General features: G+C 53.2%; 2 protein-coding genes across 19 annotated transcripts in view; both read left to right on the plus strand.

Annotated features, from left to right (window-relative positions):
* The window catches only part of LOC110478894 (regulator of G-protein signaling 8), a 35,190-nt gene extending 25,941 nt beyond the window's left edge, over nt 1-9,249 (plus strand). For all 17 annotated transcript variants that reach the window (XM_077785267.1, XM_077785268.1, XM_021545791.3 and 14 more), the window contains one exon: nt 1,400-9,249. In XM_077785267.1, the coding sequence (XP_077641393.1) occupies nt 1,400-1,582 (183 nt within the window). In that variant the 3' untranslated portion in view covers nt 1,583-9,249. The remainder of the gene's footprint in view (nt 1-1,399) is intronic.
* A 7,862-nt stretch (nt 9,250-17,111) lies between these two features.
* On the plus strand, nt 17,112-23,634 carry LOC110478950 (regulator of G-protein signaling 16). 2 transcript variants are annotated; one of them, XM_021545889.3, is made up of 5 exons: nt 17,112-17,280; nt 18,840-18,941; nt 19,569-19,630; nt 21,023-21,189; nt 21,749-23,634. In XM_021545889.3, the coding sequence occupies exons 1-5, from the start codon at nt 17,201-17,203 to the stop codon at nt 21,947-21,949; spliced, it is 612 nt and encodes a 203-aa protein (XP_021401564.1). In that variant the 5' UTR covers nt 17,112-17,200; the 3' UTR covers nt 21,950-23,634. The 2 variants fall into 2 exon arrangements, with proteins under 2 accessions (XP_021401564.1, XP_077641407.1); XM_077785281.1 differs by lacking the exons at nt 17,112-17,280; nt 18,840-18,941 and adding an exon at nt 19,123-19,435.
* Nucleotides 23,635-23,810: the final 176 nt, after the last annotated feature.

The following is a 23,810-nucleotide window of genomic DNA, read 5'->3' on the forward strand; positions in this document are numbered from 1 at the left end:
GTGCCAGGGTTGAGTTGAGGTGTTGGGGCTGGGTTGGACTCGTTGATCTTTAAGGTCTTTTCCAACCTGATCATGCTGTGAATTCTGTGATTCTGTGAATTCTGTGAGTAACTTGTTGACTCCCAAGGGAGCAGAGTTTCTGACTAACTCCCACCTCGCCCAGACCTCCTGAGAGATGCAAACAATAACTCTGAGCTGAACAGCAAATGCAGTCACACCCAGGAGCCTGGGATTGTTAAATCCTCTTTCAAGCACTTGCCAGGCTGGTGGCACTGCCACATCCTCGTGACCACGCTGGCATGTGTCACTACAGTCCCAGCCCAGCCAGGGGGGCTCTCACTGCACCCAGCCCCTCCTGCTCCTGCATGGGTGCTTGTCAGGGACCCCAAAAAGGGCTCATTTTCCTCCCTCTCCCTGCTAGGAGGGCCATTGCAAGGCCACTGGGAAGGGCCCAGATTCACACCCAGGTGTGTGGCTGTCTCAATGCTCTCCTTGAGCATTTTCCTGCTCTTATTCAGAAATGATGAGATTTTAAGGACTGGAAGGCTGATTTTTTATTAGAAATGGGAATGCAGGTAGGATGGGGTACTTCCTACAATTTGGTCCTGTGGTGATGTTTTCTTAGCCCTGTTACATAATTTTGGCATGCTTAGAATATGGAATTATTAGAGCTAATTCATACTGCTGACATCCACGCTGAGGCAGACAGCTTTAATTTCCAGGCTCCTTCCAGTTTGGATACTGAATTAATAACAACAAATAACATTTTTCCAGCCATTTTTTTTCTTCCAGACAATAACCCTAAAAAATGCTGATTACTCTGCTGGGGAAGGAGAGCAGGAAAACTCCACTGGCTGGCTTTGCAAACAAATGGCAGTCATAACATTATAGGGTGGTTTATTTTTTCAAGCCTCTCCTCCAGATATTATAAAATGAAGCTGCTATGGGAAAAATCAAACAGTTTATTTTAGATCAACTGAGTTTAGAGACATTTAATAAGAATGTACTAATGGTTTAAACCCTGTTGAAAGTTTATTCATCCACCTATTGGGCATGTGGTGAAGCAGAGAGGGAGCAGGAGAGAGGCTAGGCTGAGTCAGCAGCTTTAGGTGATGTGCTGCCTAAAAGTCTGAATAAAAGTAATTTAAAAAGTGATTTCAGTAAAAGTAAAGTGATTTCAGAAGTGCTCAGATCACTACAAACCCAACTTTTCCAGGCTTGGGGCAGGGATTCACAGCCCTGAATCACTGAACTCCCCAGAGCTGTGGGGGTTGTTCAGGCATGAGGGTAGGATCTTGGTTCTGCTGCTGTTCCACAGCCATGGCAAAGAGGGAATGTGCCATTTGAAGGATGCCAGCTGCACACTCAGTGCCAAACTCTCTTCTGCTGCTTTCCCCAGGTGAACATAGACTTCCAGACACGGGAGCTGACAAGAAGAAATGTGCAGGAGCCCTCCCTCTCGTGCTTTGACCAAGCTCAGGGGAAGGTGCACAGCCTGATGGAGAAAGACTCGTACCCCAGGTTCCTGAGATCCAAAATTTACACAGACCTGCTGTCTCAGACCCAGAGGAGGCTCAGCTAGGACAGCAGCGGGGCCCTCAGAAACCACGTGCTTCCCACGACAGCCAAAACCCATGTCTAAATGTGAAACTCCTTGGTGTTAAAAGCAGTGGGAATGGGAAAAGAGGGAGAAGGGACAGAGGAAACTTCCAGAGAGTGATCCAGGTGTGGTATTAAGACTCTTTGACTATCTGTGTTTTTTTTTTTTTTCTTGTTAGCACTAGCACCTTGCAGTCGTTCCCTCTGTCTAGCACAAACCCACAACCCCCTTGTGGGTCACTTTTGGAAAAGGTTCTCTTTAAAATGGCTGGGTTGGTTTGTGTGTAAATAACACCTTTCCATCCTTCCACACTTCTCCCTGTCTCTCACCTCTCTCCCTGGTGCTTGGAAAGGCCCCAAGGGCAGTGCTGACACTTGTGAAGCCACATCCAGCCCGTCTCTCACAGGTTGGCTGCTGGGGTCTGGACCAGAGACTGAAGGGAGGGAGAGAGGAGACAAAGGCACAGGATTAATTCAATTTCTTGAAGTGGGAACCATCAGCAAACTCGGCCCACCTCCCAATTTTATTTTTTTTTTTTTTTTTTGCACACCTTATAACTTGGCTGCTACCTTGTCTCTGCCCCTTTTCCTTCAGGGATGGAGGCTCAGAGTATTCTTGAGGAGCTGAGCTTTCCTCGTGAGGAAGGTAATCCCAAAAGCTCTCACTAGGCCTAGGCAGGCAAATCTTCTAATGTGAATGATTGTTTTTGGTGGCTATTATTTATTTGTGTGGTAGTTCAGTCTCAGTCATCATCCAGGCTCTGTTGTGCTGGGCACTGGACCAAAACCCAGCACAAAGGGCTCCTGGCTGCCACAGGCTTGGTGGCTCCTCAGGAACGACCTGTTGGGAAGGAGTGGAGAGGAGGAATGTCCCCTCTGAGCCTTGCTGAGGTGTAGGAAAAGCACAAAGCCCATTTGCCACAGCAGATGGCATTTTTCATGGGGTACCTGGGATTTTACATGAAAAATCCCATTTCTATTTTTGTTATTTCCTGATTACTGACTGTTCCTACTCACTGAGTGTCCTCTGTGGGTTCAGTGCTCTGCAAGGAGCTCCCCAGGACACACACCCTGCTGCAGGGTGCTTGTCCCCAGTGGGACACAAAGCATGGGGTGAGCAGGATGGGTGTTGGGGTGTGCAGTGGGGTGTGAGGGGCTCTTTGGCCCTATTCCCATAGCCTGGATGGCCACTGCAGGAGAATTCTCTGTGCAGATGTCAGGGGTGTAGCATCTCCTCTGTGCTGGGCAATAATTCCTCCCATCTGATGGCCCCATTTCCATGGCATTGCTGTTCCAGCTTGGCAGATTCTTGCAATATTTTGGAGGGGAGAAGCAGACAGCCTGTCTGTGGATTTGAGCCTGCAGACCAGAGGTCTCTTTTCTTAATTTAATGAAGGCCTGGAAAGTGACCCCATGGATCTTTGTCTTCTCTCAGTCATCCCCACACCAGAGGCTGTAAACCTCTGCTCCAGCCAGGGGTGGTGGGTGGGTTTGATACATCAGAAAACTGCTGATATAGACTTTGTGTAATGTGGTGTAAACGAGGTAGAATGAATTCTGAAGCCAAGCATAATGTTTGTGAAAGAAGAGAAAAAGTCTGGCTGGATATTAAAAATCACTGCCCATTAATTAAGTAGGAAATGGCTTTTTGAGGCTTTTTGCAAGAATGATGTGCAGGACAGTTGGACAAATAGGTCAAGACAGAGGTGGTAACCATGCTGGGTTTATTCTGGAGTTGTGTTCCTGTGGTCTCCAAGACACTGAAGTCTAAATACATTACAAGTGCAAACTTTATCTTCAGTAGGGTGACCTGTTTTTCAGTGCCTGGTTGGCCAGCAGCAGAATCCTCCAGGTCTTTGGAAGGCAAATCTCATCTCCAGTTAAATTTCTCTGAGGAATGGCCAGAAAGCAGCAGTGACCCAACATTCCTGGCTGTCCCCTGCCCCTGCTGTCCCAGGAGGAGCTGGGGCTGGCCTGTAGTGACAGAGGTGACATTCTGCAGCCATGTCAGGCTCCGTGACACAGCTCCTGAGACTGTTGAGGAAAGCTCGATGTCTGGACTAGGCATTTTGACACAAACTTTTTGTTATTTGCTTGAAAGTGAGAGCAGTGAGACATCTGGCCAATGCTCCAGATATTTGCCATGATTTCTCCAAGGGAGTCAAATAATGCAGGAGCTCAGTATCCCAAAGCTTTATGGCAAGCAAGGCACAGTGAGACAGGTCTGGTGAACCTGTGCAAGGCGTGGAGGGAATCAGAGGTGGAAGCAAAGGACACAGAGCCACATATCCAGTGGCTGTCCCTGGTGAAGCCTGGGCTGTAGGAAGGTGTCTTGGTTTGAACAGACAGGTGTCTGCTCAGGAAGGCAGGAGCCTCCCTTGAAATGGAAAATGCAAACCCCCTCCCTTCGAATTATTATGATTTTGAAATTAAGGGGCTCTCAGGCAAAGATATGGGAGCAAGAATAACAGTTCTTTACTAGGAAAATTTAAAATACAAATGCAATAGTACAAAAAAAACCACTGCCAGAGCCAGAACAGGCCCTGGCAGCCTGTGGGTCAGGGAGGTGGCTCAGTCCCATCCCAGGGTGGCTCAGCCCTCCTGCAATGCCAGCTGTGCTTCTGCTGGAGCAGGATCCTGCACAAGGGGGGAGTTTTCCTCTGGAGCTCCAGGGCTGGGGGAGATGGGCCTGGGCTCCCCTGGGAATGCAGGGGGAAGAAAGCTGCTCCTTGGGAATGCAGGGGGAAGAAAGCTGCTCCTCTGGGAATGCAGGGGGAAGAAAGTTGCTCCTCTGGGAATGCAGGGGGAAGAAAGTTGCTCCTCTGGGAATGCAGGGGGAAGAAAGTTGCTCCTCTGGGAATGCAGGGGAAGAAAGCTGCTCCTCTGGGAATGCAGGGGGAAGAAAGCTGCTCCTCTGGGAATGCAGGGGGAAGAAAGTTGCTCCTCTGGGAATGCAGTGGGGAGAAAGCTGCTCCTCTGGGAATGCAGGGGGAAGAAAGCTGCTCCTCTGGGAATGCAGGGGAAGAAAGCTGCTCCTCTGGGAATGCAGGGGGCAAAGGCTGCTGTGCTGTTCCCAGGTCAGATTGGATCCAGGTAGGAATGCTTGGCTCCTCCCTGGGCAGAGCATCTCCCCATGGGATGATGGAATTTTCTCAGCCATGCAGGGACACTCAGTGGCCATGAACAGCAGAGATCTCCTGGAGGGAGGATGGGCTGTGGGAGAGAGAAAGAAAAAACTGCCCCATGAACAGCAGAGAATGCCCCAGCTCTGACAGATGGGAATTGAATACACACCCCCAGCCACATTTGCTAACCTCAGACAGAAGGAGTCATATCACCCCCACAGCCCCTGCCCAGGGCCAGGAGTGAGGAGAGCAAACCCAAGCTCGCTGCAGTGACACACTCAGGACCTGCGAGGGGGGATGGAAACCTTCCCTCTCTGGCTGTGAGCAGAAGCTGGGGGAGCTCCCCTTTCCCAGAAACACTGCCTGCCACCCCTGTGTAACACTGGGATCTCCCAGGGGCACAGGCTGCTTTTGCAGTTTCCTCTCCCTTCTGGGTCACCAAAAACTGATGCCTTGGAGTGGCTGCCTAGAACAGAGGCTTGACAGAGCTAAGAGGATGAAATGGTTATTTATTGAAGGCCTTCAACAGGCACAACTTGGGCAGTCAAAGCCTCCAAGAGGGGCTACACCCAAGATGGACAATGGTTTTTGAGACAATTATAAGTTTGGTCCATTTACATATCAGGGGTTAATCCTCCAGTTACAGGTAATAAAGTCATATTCCCTCAGTTTGCTCCCCCCCAATTCTCTTTTTGTTTATCCTTTTTGGGGCCTGAGGCTGTAGGGTGTCTTTGGATCACAGGCCCAGAAGGATTGTTTTGTCTGGCAAAAATGTGAAGAGAGTTAACTACAATTTATGTGGAGCTATGCACTAATACCATATAGGATTTGGAATATATAAAAGCTAAAATCTTAAGCCTGTGGTCCCAGTTTTCCCTAGTGATCCCACTGCTGCCAAAGGGCAGCTCAGCTTCCCAGCACTGTGGCATCAAGCAAATGCTGCAAGTGGCCTTGTCTGGCCCTGCCCTCCTCCTTTCCACCTTCCTCTTGTCTGTGCATGCAGAAAAAGCATCCCAGAGCTGCCCAGGATGTGAGAGCCAGCAGAAGGAGGCTGAAGCAGTCACTGCTTTTAAAGAGAAGGCAGAAGGCCATGCCAGCTGCCTGTGGTACTTCTCTCCAGACAGACCTTCAGTGGGCTTGGGTGGTGCTGACCTCTGAGACACCCCAGACAAGGCTCTGCAGCACCTTGGGGAGAGCCACAGAGACAGCCAGGCCAGGGCACACAGCAGGAACAAGAGGCTTGTGTCCAGGAATGTGAGTGTGGACAATCCCCTGGCTCCCCTGGTGTCCAGAGTGTGACTCCCTGGTCGTGTCCAGGGTGTAACTCCATTTCTCCATGAGATCCTCCAGCAGCGCTGGTGCTGGAAGTCCTTTCATTTCACATCAGAACTCACGGGAAAACTTCAAAGTGGCCAACACCCTGTAAATCCAAGCTCCCTTCTCTCCTCCATCCACCTGGGGAATCACTTGGAGCAGGGCACACCTGGAGATGTCATTGCTGCAGTGGTGGCAGGAGCTGGAATCAGGCTGGCTGATACAGGAGACGTGTTTTCCCCAGTAAACAGAGCCCCAGTAAATTGTTCCCTCCATTGGGAACAGCATCCTAGAACAGAGTGGAGCAAAAGTATTGTCTGAGGCATTTGAGTCTACCACTCATTATTTTTGTTGTTGCTCTTGCAGTTTTTCTCTCTGGAAGGAAAGCAGACTTGTTATTTAAAGTAAAATTCTATTTTTCTTAAACAAGAAAATGGCACCAGCTGCTTCTTTTATGACAAATGTCGCTCTGAATTGAACCGAAATAAGCAGCTTGTAGCTCTACCCCTTAAACCAGGGGCTGATCAAGGAAATAATGACTGAGCCAAAGCTTTGGAAAGAGCTGAGTGGTGACTAATCCCCACCAAGGACAAATATCCTATCCTTGACTCATCCCTTCCTGGTGTGAAAGGGATACTCACAACCTACAAACCCATTTCCCCTCTCCACAAGCACACACCTCCAAAATTTCCCCCCTGTTTGGAGCAGGGTTAAAGTGTGCCATCACATGAAGAGAAAGGGAAAAATAATGGTTCATTCAGTTCTTTCTTATTCTGTTTGCTGGCCCACACCCAGTCAGGTCCCAGGCAGATTGATGGCAGAAGGGAAAAAGAGTTTACAAATTTCCTTTTCTATGAGCTTCAGGTGGTGTTAACTCCAGGATCAGATGCAGAACTCTAATCTGTCTAAAGTTTCTCCTGCTTTGGTCCATCAGCCAGGCTTGGGATGATTTCCATCACTTTTAGTGGACTCATTAATGCACTAAGGGGTCCCTGTTGTTCATGCTGGGGAGGTGTGAAGGGCAAAGGGGAGGGGGAAATTGCTGTGTGTGTCTGGGGGTGTGGGTGGATGAGAGTGCATGTGACTTCATCTGTATATCTTATTTAGTGTCCTCTACTACAGAAGCTTTTCTGAGACATAGATGTGCATGTTAAAATAGGAGAATTAGGCACAAATGACATAAACTGAGATCTTTAGCCTGTGTTGTGTTTGCCTCGTGTGTAAGTCCAAGTAGTAGTAAGAGATGTAAAACTCTGCTAGGCTTCCAGTTACCCCTAAGAGCACATGTATCAAACTGAACTGAATGTTCACTGATAGACACAAAACCAAAATGTTTACAGCATTCAGAGCAATAGCAAAGCATACCTCATGCCAGTCCTGGAGTGCCTCTCACCCGTCAGTGCAAGCTCTCCCCTCCCTGGGGGCCTCTGGCTTCTCCCTCCACACTCCTCCCTCTTTCTCTATCCTGTCCTGGTTGTCTCCCCTCCTCCTCGAAGCACTCCAAACCTTCCTGTCCACCAGCACTATTTGTCCTCATCTGTCTGAGCCTGGGACTCCCCTAACCTCGCCCTGTTCACCTCTCCTCCATCCCCGTCCATCCCTCCTCTCCCCTTTGCCTTTCCCTTCCCCAGACACTCGTCTCTGGTCATGCCATCTCCCTCCTACATGCCTCCTACTGCCACTGTAAAGCTCCTAGGAGCTCCTCCTTGCTCATTATATAAGAACAAAACGTTTCACATAATTTCTGCATTATCTTTCATCCCTGGGGCTGCTGCAGTTGTCTCCTCCCTTGGTGCTGTGCTCTCTCTGGCATCGTAGCATTATATCCCAGAACTGGAATTAAAGTTCATTTTGCTGCTAGACCAGAATGCTTCTGTCTACCACGCACCCCTTGGGCTTTGCAGAGGCTTGTCTTGTCCCCAAGTCTTTTGTTTTCCTTCTTTTTCTCCTTCTTCCATGCACGCTGCACATGCAGTGCTTGTGGCAGGGGCTGGCTAGGGTAGAGGGTGTCCATGCTGGGGTCACTCCCAGCTGGGCACCCCCGTGGCTCTCTGGTTTATAAAAGCAGTCTCAATAAAGGTGTGTGGGTTGTGTTTGCTCAGCAAAGTCAGTGGTTGTGCTCTGTGCCTCATCTGAGGCCGTGGTGAACTCCCGCTGAGGCCGTGGGAGGGAGGTGGCAGAGGGGGATGAGCTTGTTACCAAAAACATCCAACGTTCCTGGCAAAAAGGCACAGGAGAAAAGGCAGTGCCTGCTTCTGGAGGGACCAGGGAGCCCTGGGGACCAGCTGTGCTGTGAATAATTTGTCTCAAGTGGCCCCACACCTCCCAGTTTGCCTCACGTGCTGCGTGCCCCAGGCTGGCTCTAAAGCGTGACGGATGAGGAGCTGCTCAGCTCTGCATTTCCAGTGCAGGTAACAGCGTTATCCCAGGAGAAACGTCTTCATGATGCTCTAGCAGTGCCTGCAGCCACCAGCTGAAAAGCAGTGAGGGGAAGGAGGCACCTGCTGCTGTGTTTGCTCCTGCAGACCTCTGTAGGACTCCTGGCAAGAGAGAGAGCAGGGTATGAACACACCTTGGGGTAGATCCCCCTTCCTTAAGAGCCACGATTGAAGATGTCATCTTCTCACAACCTCTCTCCCCAGCTCTTCTATGAGTTACCCAAATCACAGCTCAGATTTGTCCTTAAGCTCCTTGGCACCTCCCCCTTGGTGGGATGGCAGCGTCCCCTTGAGGAGCTGACTACAAGCCCAACCCAGAAAGTCTGCTTGAAATAAAAAAGATACCTGGTTCCTCTGCCAATCAACTCGTGGGTGGCTCAGAAGAGACTGAGGACGGCTCTGCTGCACGCAGTGAACTCAGAAGTGAGCCACCAGGCAGAAAGAACAGCTCAGAAGAGCTTCCCTGGGCAACGCTTTTGTTTCCAGGAGATGCTGCTGCTGCAGCTGCCACCCTGCGGTGCCCCGGTGCTGCTGGTGTTGGGGCAGCACACAGGCTGCTCAGTCTGATCCCTTCCTTCAAGGAAAGGCATGGGCTGGGCTCCCCGGGCTCCCCCTCTTTAGCTGCTCGTTTGCTGGGCTCCCCTTTTCCCTGGGAGGCTGGAGGAGCTCCTGGGGCACGCCACCAATCCCCCCCGAGCCGTGTCACCACGTTGTGCAGTGTTACACCCCTGCTGTAGAGACACCCTGAGGACGTAATAAACAGCCTGAGACTATTTGTTCTCTGCCTGAGTGTCTGAAAAGCTGCAATCCTGGGGGTGGAGGGGTGTCTCCCAGCCAAATTGCTGAGGAGGAAGAGGAGAGGAGAAGCTGTTTCTCCACAGCCCCCCCTTGGACACAGCAGGCACACTGGATGGGGCAGCAGAGTGGGGATGGGTTGGTGTTCTGGTTTGAAAACAAAACTAGTAAGTCAGAAATACAACTTATTTATTAGGAAAAGTGGAAGAGAAAACAAAATACATGTAATAAAAGAAAAACCACTGACAAAGTCAGAATACAACCTGACACCCTTTTGGTCAGAGTGTTGGTAGCAGTCCAAATTGGAATGGCTGCACTCCTCATGGAAATCCAGTGGAAAAGCCTGAATCTGGTGTCCCAAAAATCCAGATTATATCCAGTTAGGAATGCTTGCCTCCTCCCTCTGGGTGAGGCATCTCACAATGGGATGTTACAGTTCTTATCAGTCATGCAGTGACATTCAATAGCCCATTATCAGCAGATGTCTCCCCTGAGAGAGGATTGGTTGTGGAAGAGATCAGGAAAACTGCCCACTGAACAGAAGACAACTGCCATACAGATGGTAAATGAATACATCTTGCCTTGCAGTCTGGGACAGTTGGCTCCAAGCTGTTGATGGCTCAGTTGGAGCAATTTAGAACCAAGCTCCCCAGAGGTCCAGTTTGGGGGGATGAGTCCAAAATGAGTCAGTAGGACTGCAATGGAAGGAAAATCCCAAGAGCCTTCCAGCAGCACATTGCTGTCCTTCTCTGAGTACGCCTCACTGCTGCCCATGATGGACTCCCTGCCCCAAATCCCACAACCATCATGGCCAGAGGTGGAAACAAGTGCTGAGCTGCTCCCTGCACCAGGAGCAGTGGTGGGGGACACACAAGCTCCTGGGAAAGGGAGCAGCGTGCATGGATTGAGCACAATGAGGTCACGAAGAGCAAACAGCAAACGAAGAGCTTGCTCCAGACCATAAAAAGTCACCTGTGCTCCAGCAGGCAGCTCACACCCAGCCTCAACTTGCTCCATCCTGCTGGGATGAACCAGGGAGGGATGAGCAGGAGTAGGGGGGAGTCACCAGCCAGTCATGGGCCAGTCTGAGGAGTCTGGAGGGGGCTGGGATTGCTGGGGAAGGGTCAGGCAGGAGCTGAGGGCAAGCCTGAGTTGCAAGGGGGAAGGGGAGGCATTAGCAGGGGCACTTGAGGTGAGGTTTGGTGTTAGTGGGAAACTGCATGGTGGGAGCTTGTCTTGATTTGAACAGACAGGTGTCTGCTCAGGAAGGCAGGAGCCTCCCTTGAAATGGAAAATGCAACCCCCCTCCCTCCAAATTATTATGATTTTGAAATTAAGGGGCTCTCAGGCAAAGATATGGGAGCAAGAATAACAGTTCTTTACTAGGAAAATTTAAAATACAAATGCAATAGTACAAAAAAAACACTGCTAGGGTCAGAACAGGCCCTGACCCCTGTAGGTCAGGGAGGTGGCTCAGCCCCATCCCAGGGTGGCTCAGCCCTCCTGCAGTGCCAGCTGTGCTTCTGCTGGAGCAGGATCCTGCACAAGGGGGGAGTTTTCCTCTGGAGCTCCAGGGCTGGGGGAGATGGGCCTGGGCTCCTCTGGGAATGCAGAGGGAAGAAAGCTGCTCCTCTGGGAATGCAGTGGGAAGAAAACTGCTCCTCTGGGAATGCAGAGGGAAGAAAGCTGCTCCTCTGGGAATGCAGGGGAAGGAAGCTGCTCCTCTGGGAATGCAGGGGAAGAAAGCTGCTCCTCTGGGAATGCAGGGGGCAAAGGCTGCTGTGCTGTTCCCAGGTCAGATTGGATCCAGGTAGGAATGCTTGGCTCCTCCCTGGGCAGAGCATCTCCCTATGGGATGATGGAATTTTCTCAACCATGCAGGGACACTCAGTGGCCATGAACAGAAGGTAATTAATAATTGATGGTCCATTAACAGAAGATATCTCCCTGGAGGGAGGATGGGTTGTGGAAGAGTCAAAGAAAACTGCCCAAATTAACAGAAGAGAACTGGCCCAGCTCTGACAGATGGCAAATAGAATAAACACCACCAAACCATACCTTACAACCCAGGAGAGAGATTTACTGCAGAAACCATGTGGGGCTTCAGTGAGGAAGGACTGAGCATCTCCTGAGCAGGTCTGGCCAGCAGGAAAAGCAGTGACCTGGATCTCATCTGGCCCTGGGCACAGCGAGGGCTCTCACCTTGCCTGGTGCACAACCCCCTCTCCCTAAAACAAGGTGAGTGTTGCTCTGTGTTTGCACACACACATGTTGCATTTAAGCCCAAAAATTTGGCTTGTTTTCCTCTGGAAATTGGTCTGGTGGAATTTATCAGTCCCTCTGGCTTCTTGATATCCCCCTGATTTTTTCCCCTAAATCCCTTCTTCTACTGTTTTTCCTTTTCCTCTGCTGCCTCTTCCCTCAGCCTGTTGCTGAGCCAAACCAATTTGAATGCATCCAAGGAAAGATCTGCCATTAGTGCTGCTCTGTCTCTCCTCTTGCTCAGGATATATTTAGCCATCATCTTTTAGCTTTTTTCCTGGCTGTTCAGTGGCTTTAAAAAGCAGGTGCCGGGAACGGAAAGAGAAGATTAAAAGTACCTGCTGTCAGCTACCTCTCCCTGTGCAGCTGTGCAAAGCAAGCACGTGGGCAGAGTGGATAACAGCTGCCCCTTGAAAACCTCATTTGTAATTCTAATTATTCTTTTTAAAAAAAAAATTATTATTATTACTTCAATAATCTCTTTCTGCACTGCTACAAATTTCCAGAGCAGCTATTTCCTCCCGTGCCTCATGTGAACGTGGAGTGTTGGGAATCCATCAAACTCTCTATGGGTGAGGGTGAGGGATGTTTTGTGGGCAGCTGGGATGTCGTGGGATGGGCTAGGCAGGCACAGGTGGAGCCAGGCTCACCTGCAGCCACACAGATCTGGTGTCCCACAGCCACCCCTGGCTGTCCCTGTCCCACCAGCTGTGCCCATGGCCGAGCCCCAGCTGCAGTGTGGCTACTCAGGGACCACTGGCAAATGCTTGGCTGCTGTCTCAGCCTTGGCAGATTCCCTGCTCCTCCCTGGCACCATTATAGAATTTTTCAGGTTGGGAAAGACCTCTAAGATGATCAGGTCTAAGCATTAATGCAGCACTGCCAAGCCCACCACTAAACCCTGTCCCCGTTCCACATTCCTGCCTGCCCAGCACCAGCCTCCATCCCATCCCCATCTCCTTGGCTTACTTCCCTCCTTAAACACATCCAGAGCCTATCAACAGCTTGCAGGAGGAGGAAAGGGCTATGCAACATGAGCAGGGCCTTTAAACCTCCCATTTCTGCTCCTTTGCATTCAGCACCTCCCAGATTTCAGGGCAGGAGCGCCTTCAGGTTTGGCCATCCCTGATTGTCACCTCTGTGGTTCCCCTATGGTTTAGGAGAAATTTGGGACGGATTCCTTGGGGAGCCTGCCTGCAGTGAGACCCCAACAGCACAGCTCAGCCTGGCTCTTCCCCTCTTCCTTCTCCCTGCCTCCCCATCCCAATCTCTTGCTGCATCTTCCCCTTATTCCACTGGAACAATATAAAACCACAAAAATACTCCTGCCAGGAGCTCTCCTCAGAGCTGTGCACTGGGCACATACACAAGGGCACTTTGCACCCTGTCACCAAACCCTTGTTTCCCCATTCCCCACCCCATTTCTGGGGCTGAGACCTTTGGTTCTGTGTTTTCCAAAGGTGCTGGCATTTTGCAAATAACCCAGAAACAGCAGCAGCAATCCCTGGGCTGATGGGGTGTGTGTATTTTGCTGCTGAGGGTGAAGCCAGCCAGTGGCTGTAGCCCCCCAAAAGCTGGCAAAGGGTGGCTGTGGGTGCCTTAGCCCAGCCATGTCACCAAACCCTTGTTTTACCAATTCCCCACCCCATTTCTGTAGCTTGGGGCTGAAAACTTTGTGTTTTCCAATTTTGCTGGCATTTTGCAAATACAGCACTCCCTGGGGCTGATGGGGGTGTGTGTGGGGGGGGGTGTCTGCTGATGAAGGTGAAGCCAGCCAGTGGCTGTAGCCCCCCAAAAGCTGGCAGAGGGTGGCTGTGGGTGCCTTCTCAGCCCAGCCACCTCCCAGCCTCAGAAGGCAGCACAGCACCTGCCTGGGCTGCCAGGAGCTTTGGGATGGAGGTGAGACCATCCTGATGGCCGGGAGGTGGGCTGGCGCTGGCAGGGCTGTGGCACGGCTCTGGGCATTGCGACACGGATGAGGTTTTTGTATTCCAAAACAAGGGCTGATAAAGGAGGGCACAGGGCCGGAGCCGCGGGAGGCTGCTAAGCTAAATGAGACAGGAAGCACGTAATTCAATCAGATACAGAGCAGCATGAAGACATCTGAGTACACACGCCGGGCTGGGCTCGGAGGCTATTGCATAACCCTGGGAAGAGCTGTGCAAGATGAAATATCTCACCTAGAGCAGCCCATGCTGCCCAGCTGCCTGTCCTGGAGCAGCCCCATCGGAGGGGACAGGCAGAAAAGCTGCCCCAGGGAGCAGAGGGCTCAGCTGGTGGCTGTGGCACAGCGGCCACAGGGCCTGTCCCAGCCCTGGTGAGGAGGAAATTGCTGGAACAGCCCAATCCCACTCCTGTGCCTGGGCTCAGACCTGCACACATAGATTTGGCACTCTATGTGTCCCAGAGCCAGCTCTGTGGCAAACACCTTTGTGCCTCTTCTGGCTGAGCTGCTGTGGTCCCCAAAAAACCACAGCCTTTGACTGACGCCTTCCCTGGGGTTGTTCTCTCACCACGGGCAGTTCCTCAGCTCTGCTTCACTGTCAGCTTGGCCTCACCTGAGCCCAGAGCTTCAAAAGCTGCCACAGGGGACAAGGTAAAACCACACGCACACACGCTTGTCCAATGCACTTCATTTCTCTGGGGAAAAGCAGCAGGGAAGCAGGGCCTGGAGCAAAGAGAGGGGCTCAGCAGGCTGCAGCCTCAGGGCAGAGATGTGCACAGTTTCTCTGCTCTGGCTCACACCCCCCAGTTGCTGCCATCCCAGCTGTGTTTTTGCCATAGTTAATTTGCCTGGCTGCTCCAGGCAGCACGTGGTTCCCAGCACGGTGGCTGTGCCAGGCTCTGAGTTGCAGCCAGGAATCATCTGTCCCGTGTGCCTGCCACACGTGGCCAGGCTCCTGGAGGTTTTCCTCCTGGTATGACCTGCTCAGAGCGTGCCTCCAACACCAGGGAGAGTTACCAGAGCACCCTGTGCCTTCGCAGATCTGCGGCTGCAAGGATGGGCTGCAGTGCTAGAGGGGAAAGAGACAGAGGTGAACATTTCCACAGAATTTGTGTGGAAAAACCAGCGAGGAGATGTAGATGTAGGGGATGAGGAGAAGGGGCATTGCCTCCCTAAAGCCTCTGGTCACCTGCTGCAGCAGGGAGGTGAGTGCCAAGCTGCTTTGGCATGATCTCCAGATCTCCTTTCCAGCCCTGACTCTGTGCAACAGTTGAGTGTGGGTGCCAGCAGCCTGTGCCCACCCCCAGGTGCCACTGCTGCTGTGACCCCAGTGCTCCCAGCGTGGTGCTGAGCTGGGGTGGAGCTCCAGGCTGGTGTGGCACTTCCAAAAGTGATGCCAAGCACACACGCTGTGGGTGTGCACAGACATTTTTGGGTGTGCACAGACATTTTTGGGTGTGCACAGACATTCTTGGGTGTGCACAGACACTCTCAGCAGCTGTACAGGCAAAGGCAACCTTCCAGCCCTCTCTCCTCAAGTCTTCTATTTCTTCCCTGAAATCCACAGCAAAGATCACAGCTCTAATTTTTGTTTTAAGGCACAGAGAAGACTTGAATTAGAGCTTTGTGTAGCTCCAGCCATTTATTTGTAGCTGAATATCTGCTAACCAAGAAGGCTTAAACATGATTATTCAAGTGAAAATCCCCAGAGCCATCAGGAAAGAGGCTGCTCTTACATGAGGAGCTAAAAGTGTGTGTTCAGTCATTAGTCCTGATGCATCCTTCCTGTCTGTCCATGAGCAAGACCATTCTGTGGCTTCTTGTAAGTGATGAGAGAAAGACAGGACTCTACTGCTCGGTGGGGCTGAGGTGCCTCATGCCCCTCTCAGTCTCCCACCCAGATATCCTCATGCCCCTGCTCCCAAAGGCAGCTTGAGAGGAGCCTTTCTCCTGCCCAGATGACTTTGTGCTGCCACTCTCCTGGCACAGTTCATCTCTCCTGGGAAAGATGCTCTGGCAATGTGCTGTGTGTGATGAATGCAGGCAGCAAGGGTAGGAGACAACTTGAGCTCTGGAAAAATGTCTGAGCTGGGAATAGCAGGGAGGAAGGGAGAGGATGAGGAGTGGAAGTGGCAGCTGTGGCCTTGTGCTTGGCTGGCCATGAGCAGGGGGGTTAAGGTCACTCCCTTCCAGAGCCACTGAGCTGGGAATTGCAGGGAGGGCAGCTCTGGGATCCTGTGAGCCTGAGCTCACCACGGGGCCTGTTGGTTCTCAGTGACCTCTGGTTCTTGTAGCTCCAGACCCTGGGGCTCGCTGGTGTGTGCTGGTTTAACCCTTTCTCTTCATCTTTCTCTTTTGCTGGCTCAGTCCTTCACCTCCAGTTTCCAAACTCTCCCTGGCTTTTAATCTCCTTTCAATTTTCAGGTTTCATCAGGATCCTCCATTATCAGATCCTTTCCCGGGTTTTGGCTCTTTTGATGTGCATCCCTTCCCCTCCCTCCTCTCACCACACACCCAGCAGGGGATTTGTGTCAAAGAAGTGCAACTTCAGCCAGCACATTGTCCTTATATATTCCAGCTGTGAACGGGCAGTGCCATTAAGAGGGAAGTGGAAACATTAAACCCTCCTGCTCCATCTGTATCCCCCCAGGAAGCACAAACCCTCCTGACCCCGCTGGGGGCTGCCACCACTGGGGAAGTGCGGGGAGGTTTGGAAGCCCTGGGGCAGCGGGATGGAGCAGAGGATGGAGCAGGGGATGGAGCAGGGATGGAGCAGGGATGGAGCAGGGGATGGAGCAGGGGATGGATCAGCGGGATGGATCAGTGGGATGGAGCAGGAGATGGAGCAGCGGGATGGGGCAGGGGATGGGGCAGGGGATGGGGCAGGGGATGGGGCAGGGGATGGGGCAGGGGATGGAGCAGGGGATGGGGCAGAGGATGGAGCAGGGGATGGAGCAGGAGATGGAGCAGGGGATGGGGCAGGGGATGGAGGCAGGGATGGAGCAGAGGATGGAGCAGGGGATGGAGCAGGGGATGGAGCAGGAGATGGAGCAGGGGATGGGGCAGGGGATGGAGGCAGGGATGGAGCAGAGGATGGAGCAGGGGATGGGGCAGGGGATGGAGCAGTGGGATGGGGCAGGGGATGGGGCAGGGGATGGAGCAGGGGATGGATCAGCGGGATGGATCAGTGGGATGGGGCAGGGGATGGGGCAGGGGATGGAGGCAGGGATGGAGCAGAGGATGGAGCAGGGGATGGGGCAGGGGATGGAGCAGTGGATGGAGCAGGGGATGGAGCAGTGGATGGAGCAGGGGATGGAGCAGAGGATGGAGCTGACGACTCTCGGCGTCTGTCCTGTCCCTCGCTCTCCCACCCGCCGGTTAATCAGCAGGCTCCACACGTCGCTGGACACGAGCCTGTTTTTTCCTGTTCCCGGGGAAGCGGCTATGACTGTGATGCTCAAGGACGAGCCTGGGCCTCCCACTCCCCCCTCGCTTAGCAGCACACACCAACTTACCTAAGCTCTCCTCTTCACGGGCGCTGCCTGAGCAGCTCTTGGTTGGCTGGAGGCTGGAGTGATGCCGGTCCCCCTCCCCGCTCTCCCGCCTCCCACCCGATATAAAGCGCGGCTCCGCGCCGCCGTCGCAGCCGCCAGCACGGGTCCGCGGGGCGGCTGGTGTCGCAGCCCTCCTGTCGCACCCCCTGCCAGCCCCGGGAGGAGCCGATGAGTTGCTGGATGCCTGGGTGCCCAGCTCTCAGCATGTGCCGGGGCTTAGCCGCGCTCCCCATCACTTGCCTGGAAAGGTAAGGCGCTTCTGGGAGGCAGAGGGGTCGCTGGAAGAGACGCGCCCGGACCGGCCTCTGCTGCTGCCGATGTGATGGTAGGGTAGAACCCGGGGTGCAGAAAACACGCAGCCAAGTCATTTGTTGTGGCTGCATCCCTTCTGCTCCGCAGGAGGGGAACGCGGAGGTGAAACAAGCGGAGGGAGAGGAGGCTGGACAGGGCTGTACAAACACACCAGGTTTTTCTGGCTCTGCCTCTGCACAACTTGCAGGAGTATTTTTGTCAGCACGGCCGAACTCTTTAAGTGACATGTTGCTCCTCCCGCGAAGCCCCACGCTGCCGGCTTGACATTTAAACCCTTCTTTTTGTACGGGCGCCTTGGGACGCCTGAACGAGCCGCGGGCACGCAAATAGCAGCTGGGCCACACGCAGCCTCGGGGACACCCTGGGGACAGGCAGGAGCCGCTTCTCCTCCCGGCAGGGAGGTGCCTCCTCCGCGGAGCCGCGGGGACAGTCAGGAGCACTCCAGCCTCTGGCACAGGAGCATCCCAGCCTCTGGCACAGGAGCATCCCAGCCTCTGGCACAGGAGCATCCCAGCTTTTGGCACAGGAGCATCCCAGCCCCTGGCACAGGAGCATCCCAGCTCTGGCACAGGAGCACCCCAGCCTCTGGCACAGGAGCATCCCAGCCTCTGGCACAGGAGAATCCCAGCCCCTGGCACAGGAGCATCCCAGCCTCTGGCACAGGAGCATCCCAGCCTCTGGCACAGGAGAATCCCAGCCCCTGGCACAGGAGCATCCCTGCCTTTGGCACAGGAGCATCCCAGCCCCTGGCACAGGAGCATCCCAGCCTCTGGCATAGGAGCATCCCAGCCTCTGGCACAGGAACACCCCAGCCCCTGGCACAGGAGAATCCCAGCCCCTGGCACAGGAGAATCGCTGCCTTTGGCACAGGAGCATCCCAGCCCCTGGCACAGGAGAATCCCAGCCTCTGGCACAGGAGCATCCGTGCTGCCCCTGCCTCCTAAAGCCATGGGGTAGGTGGATGGCGCCGCTGCGGAGCGCTGCCCTCTCCATGGCCTGGTGAAAGGCTCCTGGGGGCCCAAGGGCACCCCGAAAAAGAGAGCAGGGGAGCAGCAGCCTGGCAGCAGCAGGAGATGCTCCCGCTGTGCCGGGAGGAAAGAAACCGCTGTGTTTTTCCAGCGGTTTGGGAGCACTGGGGGAGAGCGGGGTGGGAAAAGGAACCAGCTCCGGGGAGCTGGGGGGGCTCCAGCTGGGCACTCAGCAGCTTTTACCTGCCCCAGAGAAAAGAGCTCGTCGTGCTTTGTATTCCATGTGTCTGCCTGGGAAGCGAGTAGGAGAAACCGGTCCCCCAGGCTTAATGCGCGGTTGCCAGGGAGCAGGAAAAGCAATGGGGGAGCATTTATTTCACACACCAGGGAGCAAAGACGTGGCTGGAGCTAGGGAGCGAGGGCTGACCCCCCGAGCCCGTGGGGTGCAGCCCCTGCCGGCGGAGGCAGCAGACCGATGGTCCGGAGATCCCATCTCACCCCTCCCTCTCTCCCTTCCTCCCTTCCAGAGCCAAGGATCTGAAGAGCCGCTTGGGCATCCTGCTTCATAAAGCCGAGCTGGGACACAAGGCGGGCAGCTCCGGCAAGCTGCAGCTGGGCTCTAGGCGCAGGTAAGCCAAGCCAAGCTCTGCCCCGGCCGCAGCCCGGGCCGAGCCCCCACGGAGCAGCCCTTGGCGAGGATGCTGCAGCCGGCTGCGCAGCGCGGAGCTCAGCTCCCCTCCGCGCGGTCCCACCCCGGCGGGCCGGGAAGGCGGATCGCTTCCCTGCTCTGGCGCCTATAAAACCCGCCGGGGGAGCGGATGCTCTGGCATTAGGCACAGAGAGCTAGAGGCAAGTTCCTTGGCAAGAGGCAAGGAACCCGCAGGGCTCCTGCACTTCCTGGTGTCTCACACCAGCGGCTGGGATCCCCGGGGAATACAGGCAGCATTAAACACGGAACACTAAATATTGCTGCTGAGGGCAGGGGGTCTTCTGCAGGGGAGGCTCTGCTGGGCCAGCAGGAAAAGGCTCTTCTGAGCATCCCCTAGAGCAGCATGGAGATGAGGTCGGGTGAGCCATCAGGGAAGGTGAAAGAAAGGGAAGAGAGAGGAAAGAGAGCCCACAGGTAATGGATATCGGCCCCTGGCTTTGGTCTCCTGCTGAATGCTGCTGTCTCCCGGTGATGGAGCTGCACAGCTGAAGTGCTCCCAGCCCTCACTGCTGGACAGTGAGCCTCACATCCTTTTTGTCTTTTCCAGAGACTCCTCCCGAGAGGTGCTGGAATGGAGGGAGTCCTTTGACCAGCTCCTCAAGAGCAAAAGTGAGTAGCATCTTGTTTTCTTCTCTTGGTGAGAGTGTGTAGGACAAATATACTCATAGTGAGCTGTATGCCTGGAGTCACTGTAAGATGAAATCTCACCTCCTGCTCAAATGAGGTGTTATAGGACCTAGAAAGAGTCCCTTTCCTGCCCAGATCTGAGGCACGGGGCTCATTGCCTGCCCCATGAAGCTGTGCCCTTTCCTCCTGGCTGGGTTTTTTTGGGGGGGCAGAAGTGTTGTCTTGCTGCTTGCTGTCACAGGAGGGGAAACATCGTGGTATTCCCAAAGCACCCCATTCTCCACAATGGGGAGAGGCAGTGTCTGCTCTCGGTGTCTGGTGGAAACAGCCATGCAGGCACCTCCCCTCAGGCTTGTTCAGACAACTGCATTGCTGCCCTGTCTGTCTGTCCTGTGCCTCCGGGGATGGCTCTTCCACAGGTGCAGGAATTCAGCAGTTTGACTGGATAACCTTGCCCTTTCCCTACTCTGGAATCAGCTGTGTGTCTGCGATGCACAGGGCTCCTGTGAGATGCTGTCTCCCTCTGCCCATGCAGGCAGCTCCTCCAGACCCAGAGATGGGACCTCTTTCTCAGTCCCACACATCATCCCCTCCTTACACTGGGCTCTGCACAATGGCAGTCTCCAAAGACAGTTTTTACAATTATAGAGATGATAACTCAGATTATAATGAGAGCCAAAACGAGACTGCTGACAAAACAAGACTTTGTAATTATCTATTTACCTTTAAAAAAAGATTACCTTGATTGAGCTTTGCAAAATTCAGATGGCAGAAGTGTCAAATTTTAATCCAAAAGCAGTTGTCTACCTTAAAAGCTCTTCCCCAGCCAGACAAAGTCCCTCCACAGCGCTAGTCTGGGGCCAACTGTATTTTTCTTCCTGGTCTCCCTCACGTGCTGTGATGGCTAATGAGCATCTCTAGCTTTGTAACTTAATCCACCCTCCCAGCACAGCTTTGAAATCCTTGCTGCAATTTCTCTCCTGTCCTCAGCATCTCATTCCCCCCAGATCTGGGCTGAGAAATCAAAATCAAGGCTCTGCTGCTCGGCTCCTGCAGTGTTCCGATGCGTCAGCGCGCTTCTCCTTAGGTAGAATTAGCTCTTTTCCGAAGCTGTAAAGAAAATACTCTGAAGCCTCATTACAGAAAGGTCAGATAAATAAAACCAGAGGATTACTTGTCTGTGGGAAAGGATTTTATTGGAGTCTAGAGGCCAATTAGTGGTGTCTCAGAGGGTGGAATTTGCCCGGAAGGAAAGGAAATCTGCGGATGTCACGGTCTGAGCTCCCAGGGCAACGCTCGCCAGGCAGTGTCTGCTGCTGGTCCTCTTCCTCCCCGCCTCCTTCCCCATTAATTGCTCTTCTCTCCCCTCCATAGGTGGGGTAAATGCATTCCACACCTTCCTGAAGACTGAATTCAGTGAGGAGAACCTCGACTTCTGGCTGGCATGCGAGGACTTCAAAAAGACCCGGTCGAAAACCAAGCTGGCCTCCAAAGCCAACAGGATCTTCGAGGAGTTTGTCCAAAGTGAGGCGCCCAGGGAGGTGAGACCATTTTCTGTCGCATCAAATAGGGTGGGAAAGGAATAAAATATCCTGGTAGATTTTATTAAATTGCTGCTGGATCAGTGGGAAGATGTGCTCTTGTTCATGAGAGCTTTCATTTCTAACATCGTGTGGTCCATCACATAATGTTGGAACAGAAATTGAGTCTAACCATGAAGGGATATAAAGGTTTGTGAGTGTCTTCACCCGCATCTGAAGAGTTTGTTATAAATGAAAATTTGTCCAGCCACATTAAAATGAAAAAATAAAATATTTATTTTGCAATCAAATTCTATCTAGCCACAAGGAAAGAACAGTGCTGAGCCTGGGGTCGGCCCTGGGTGTGCAACAAAGAGTCAGCCTCAGCAGAGGTTTTCCTCTATGCCTACACACCTCCATCCTTGTACCGCTATAAAAACCGCTTGTACAACCCCATACAAGCGGTTTTCATAGGAAAAATTCCTCTTGAGGCCAAGATTTTGCCAGTCAGTCTTTTAAAACCAGGTTTTGTCCTCGCTTAGGAGAGGCGGTAACGTTTCTGGGTGCTGCTGCCTTGCAGGTGAACATCGACCACGAAACCAGGGAGATCACCCGCAAGAACCTCTCGGGGGCCACCTCCGCCTGCTTCAACGAGGCGCAGGCCAAGACGCGCACGCTGATGGAGAAGGACTCCTACCCCCGCTTCCTGAAATCCGCCTCCTACCAGGACATGAGCCGGCAGGCCGCCGGCCGCGGCTCCGGCAAGCGGCCGCACACCTGAGCGAGGGGCCCGGGGGCCGGGCGCAGGCCGAGGCCGGCGTGCTGGGGTTCCAGCTGAAGTTCTGGGCTTTCAGCAGGATCCCCAGCACCTCCAGCGCTTCCCGGAGCCGCCAACACGGCTCTCATTCCTCCCTGCCTGGCGGTGGGAGCCCGGAGCCTCCCCTCGCAGCCCAGCCGGAGAGCTTTGGCACTGCAGGAGTGGAAAGAAATGGGGTTTGAGCTGCGAGAGCAGCGGGAGGAGATGGGGTTCCCCTGAGCAGCCACAACGAGAGCTCCCACTGCGCCCTGACCGGCAGGGCCAGCACGGCAGCCTGCCGCTCCCGCTCGCGGGGAATGGCCAGGACAAAAGCCCCGACACTACGTGGCATTTCCAGCTGGAGGGATCCTGCACCTGCCTTCTCCTGGTCCCAAGACCCTCCAGCTGTATCCTATGCATGCTCTGCAGCGAAGCTTTCCACCTCCTTCCAGTGCAGTGACGATTTGATCCCTCGCTCGAGCTCCGCGACCTTCAGATTGCACCTAATCTTAGGTCACGTGCGTGACGTTTTATCCCTGTTGCTGTTATTTATTTCATCATTGTTATTATTATTATATCTATATTTATTAGAGGAGCACTGCTGAAAGCACACACGTGTATCCCTTGCTCCGGGGAGCTTGTAAGTTAAATTATTTTAGCTGTTGTAGCACTTAGCATGCTTCCCACCTTTTCTGTGTAATAATTTGAGAGGACCAGACAGATTTGGAGCACGGTTTTGGAGCAAGGTACACCAGTAGCAGCAGGGAGAGCTGCTAGAAAGTTTAGATGGCAGGGCAAGGATGCTTTGCAGCCCATGTTGTTCCCTCTCTCCCTTAAAGATGTGGAAGGTATCTCACCACCTTGTCCTAGGCAGGGAACAGAAAGGTCAAACAGGTACTTTGGTGAGCAACTCTATGGAAACTTTGATTTTCACACATGGGAGAGAAAACCCTGGGGCTTTGCCTGGGTTTATAATTGGGCTTGGATGGTGAAACCAGGCTGCGGACACAGCACTTTACCAGAAATGCGTGGAGTGAGTGAAATCATCCCGTAAATTCAGTGACTCAGGGCATGGCAGGACAAATCACCAGCCCAGACCTGGGGGCAGCTCTTCAGAAAGTCCCTCTCAGCAGGAATTTTGGGGTCCTGGAGAGGTGTGGGTCCCACTTGGCAGCAATGGTGGGTGGGTGGGTGATGTGGAGCCTGTGCTGGGTCCTGGGCGATGTGCCACCAGCACTGCTCTCTGCTGAGGGCTGCTTTCCAGGGCTCTGTTTATCCCCAAAGACCAAACCTGGAGATCCCTATCCCACTGGTACTCACTCCTTGCCAAGGGAACTCTCTTTTGCCCCTCTGTCTCAGCAACAGCCAGAGCACAGCATCCTTTGGGCTTTTCACAGCTGCTTGAGCAGAGCAAGGGACCAAAGACCAGTTTGGGGATGTTACTCCGAGTCCTCTTCCACCACCCCCATCCTGGTCCCACCTCTGAGCCTCTGGCTGTTGTCCTGGCTGTGTTTATAAGGAGATAGCTGCTTTCTTATTTATTATTTATTTTACAACTGGAACCACCTTTGCTGTGTTACTGAAGCGAGCGATGCACAATGGTCTGTTCTCATTACCGACGTAACATTGTCATTACAAAATAAACTGTAAACAGCAAAATACCCTGGCAACATGGGCTGGGTCTTTATTTTTCTGGTTGTGGACTTTCAGTTAAATTTTACCTTCTAATTCTGGATGCTTTGCAAAGCTGCTTGTGTTGGGTGAGTCGGGAGGCATTTCAAGTCACTTTAAAAGTGACAGTGTCAAGAGCAGAGGGGGAAGGGGGAAGATTTTGAGGCATAAAGCT

The sequence above is a fragment of the Lonchura striata genome, chromosome 9 (assembly GCF_046129695.1).
Source record: "Lonchura striata isolate bLonStr1 chromosome 9, bLonStr1.mat, whole genome shotgun sequence".
NCBI lineage: Eukaryota > Metazoa > Chordata > Aves > Passeriformes > Estrildidae > Lonchura > Lonchura striata.

Bases quoted from the DNA above. Each gene is read 5' to 3' on its own strand.
- LOC110478950 (XM_021545889.3), top strand. From the start codon at position 17,201: ATGAGTTGCTGGATGCCTGGGTGCCCAGCTCTCAGCATGTGCCGGGGC. The intron at 18,942-19,568 runs GTAAGCCAAGCC...TGTCTTTTCCAG, and splicing joins CAGCTGGGCTCTAGGCGCAG to AGACTCCTCCCGAGAGGTGC. The intron at 19,631-21,022 runs GTGAGTAGCATC...TCCCCTCCATAG, and splicing joins CCAGCTCCTCAAGAGCAAAA to GTGGGGTAAATGCATTCCAC.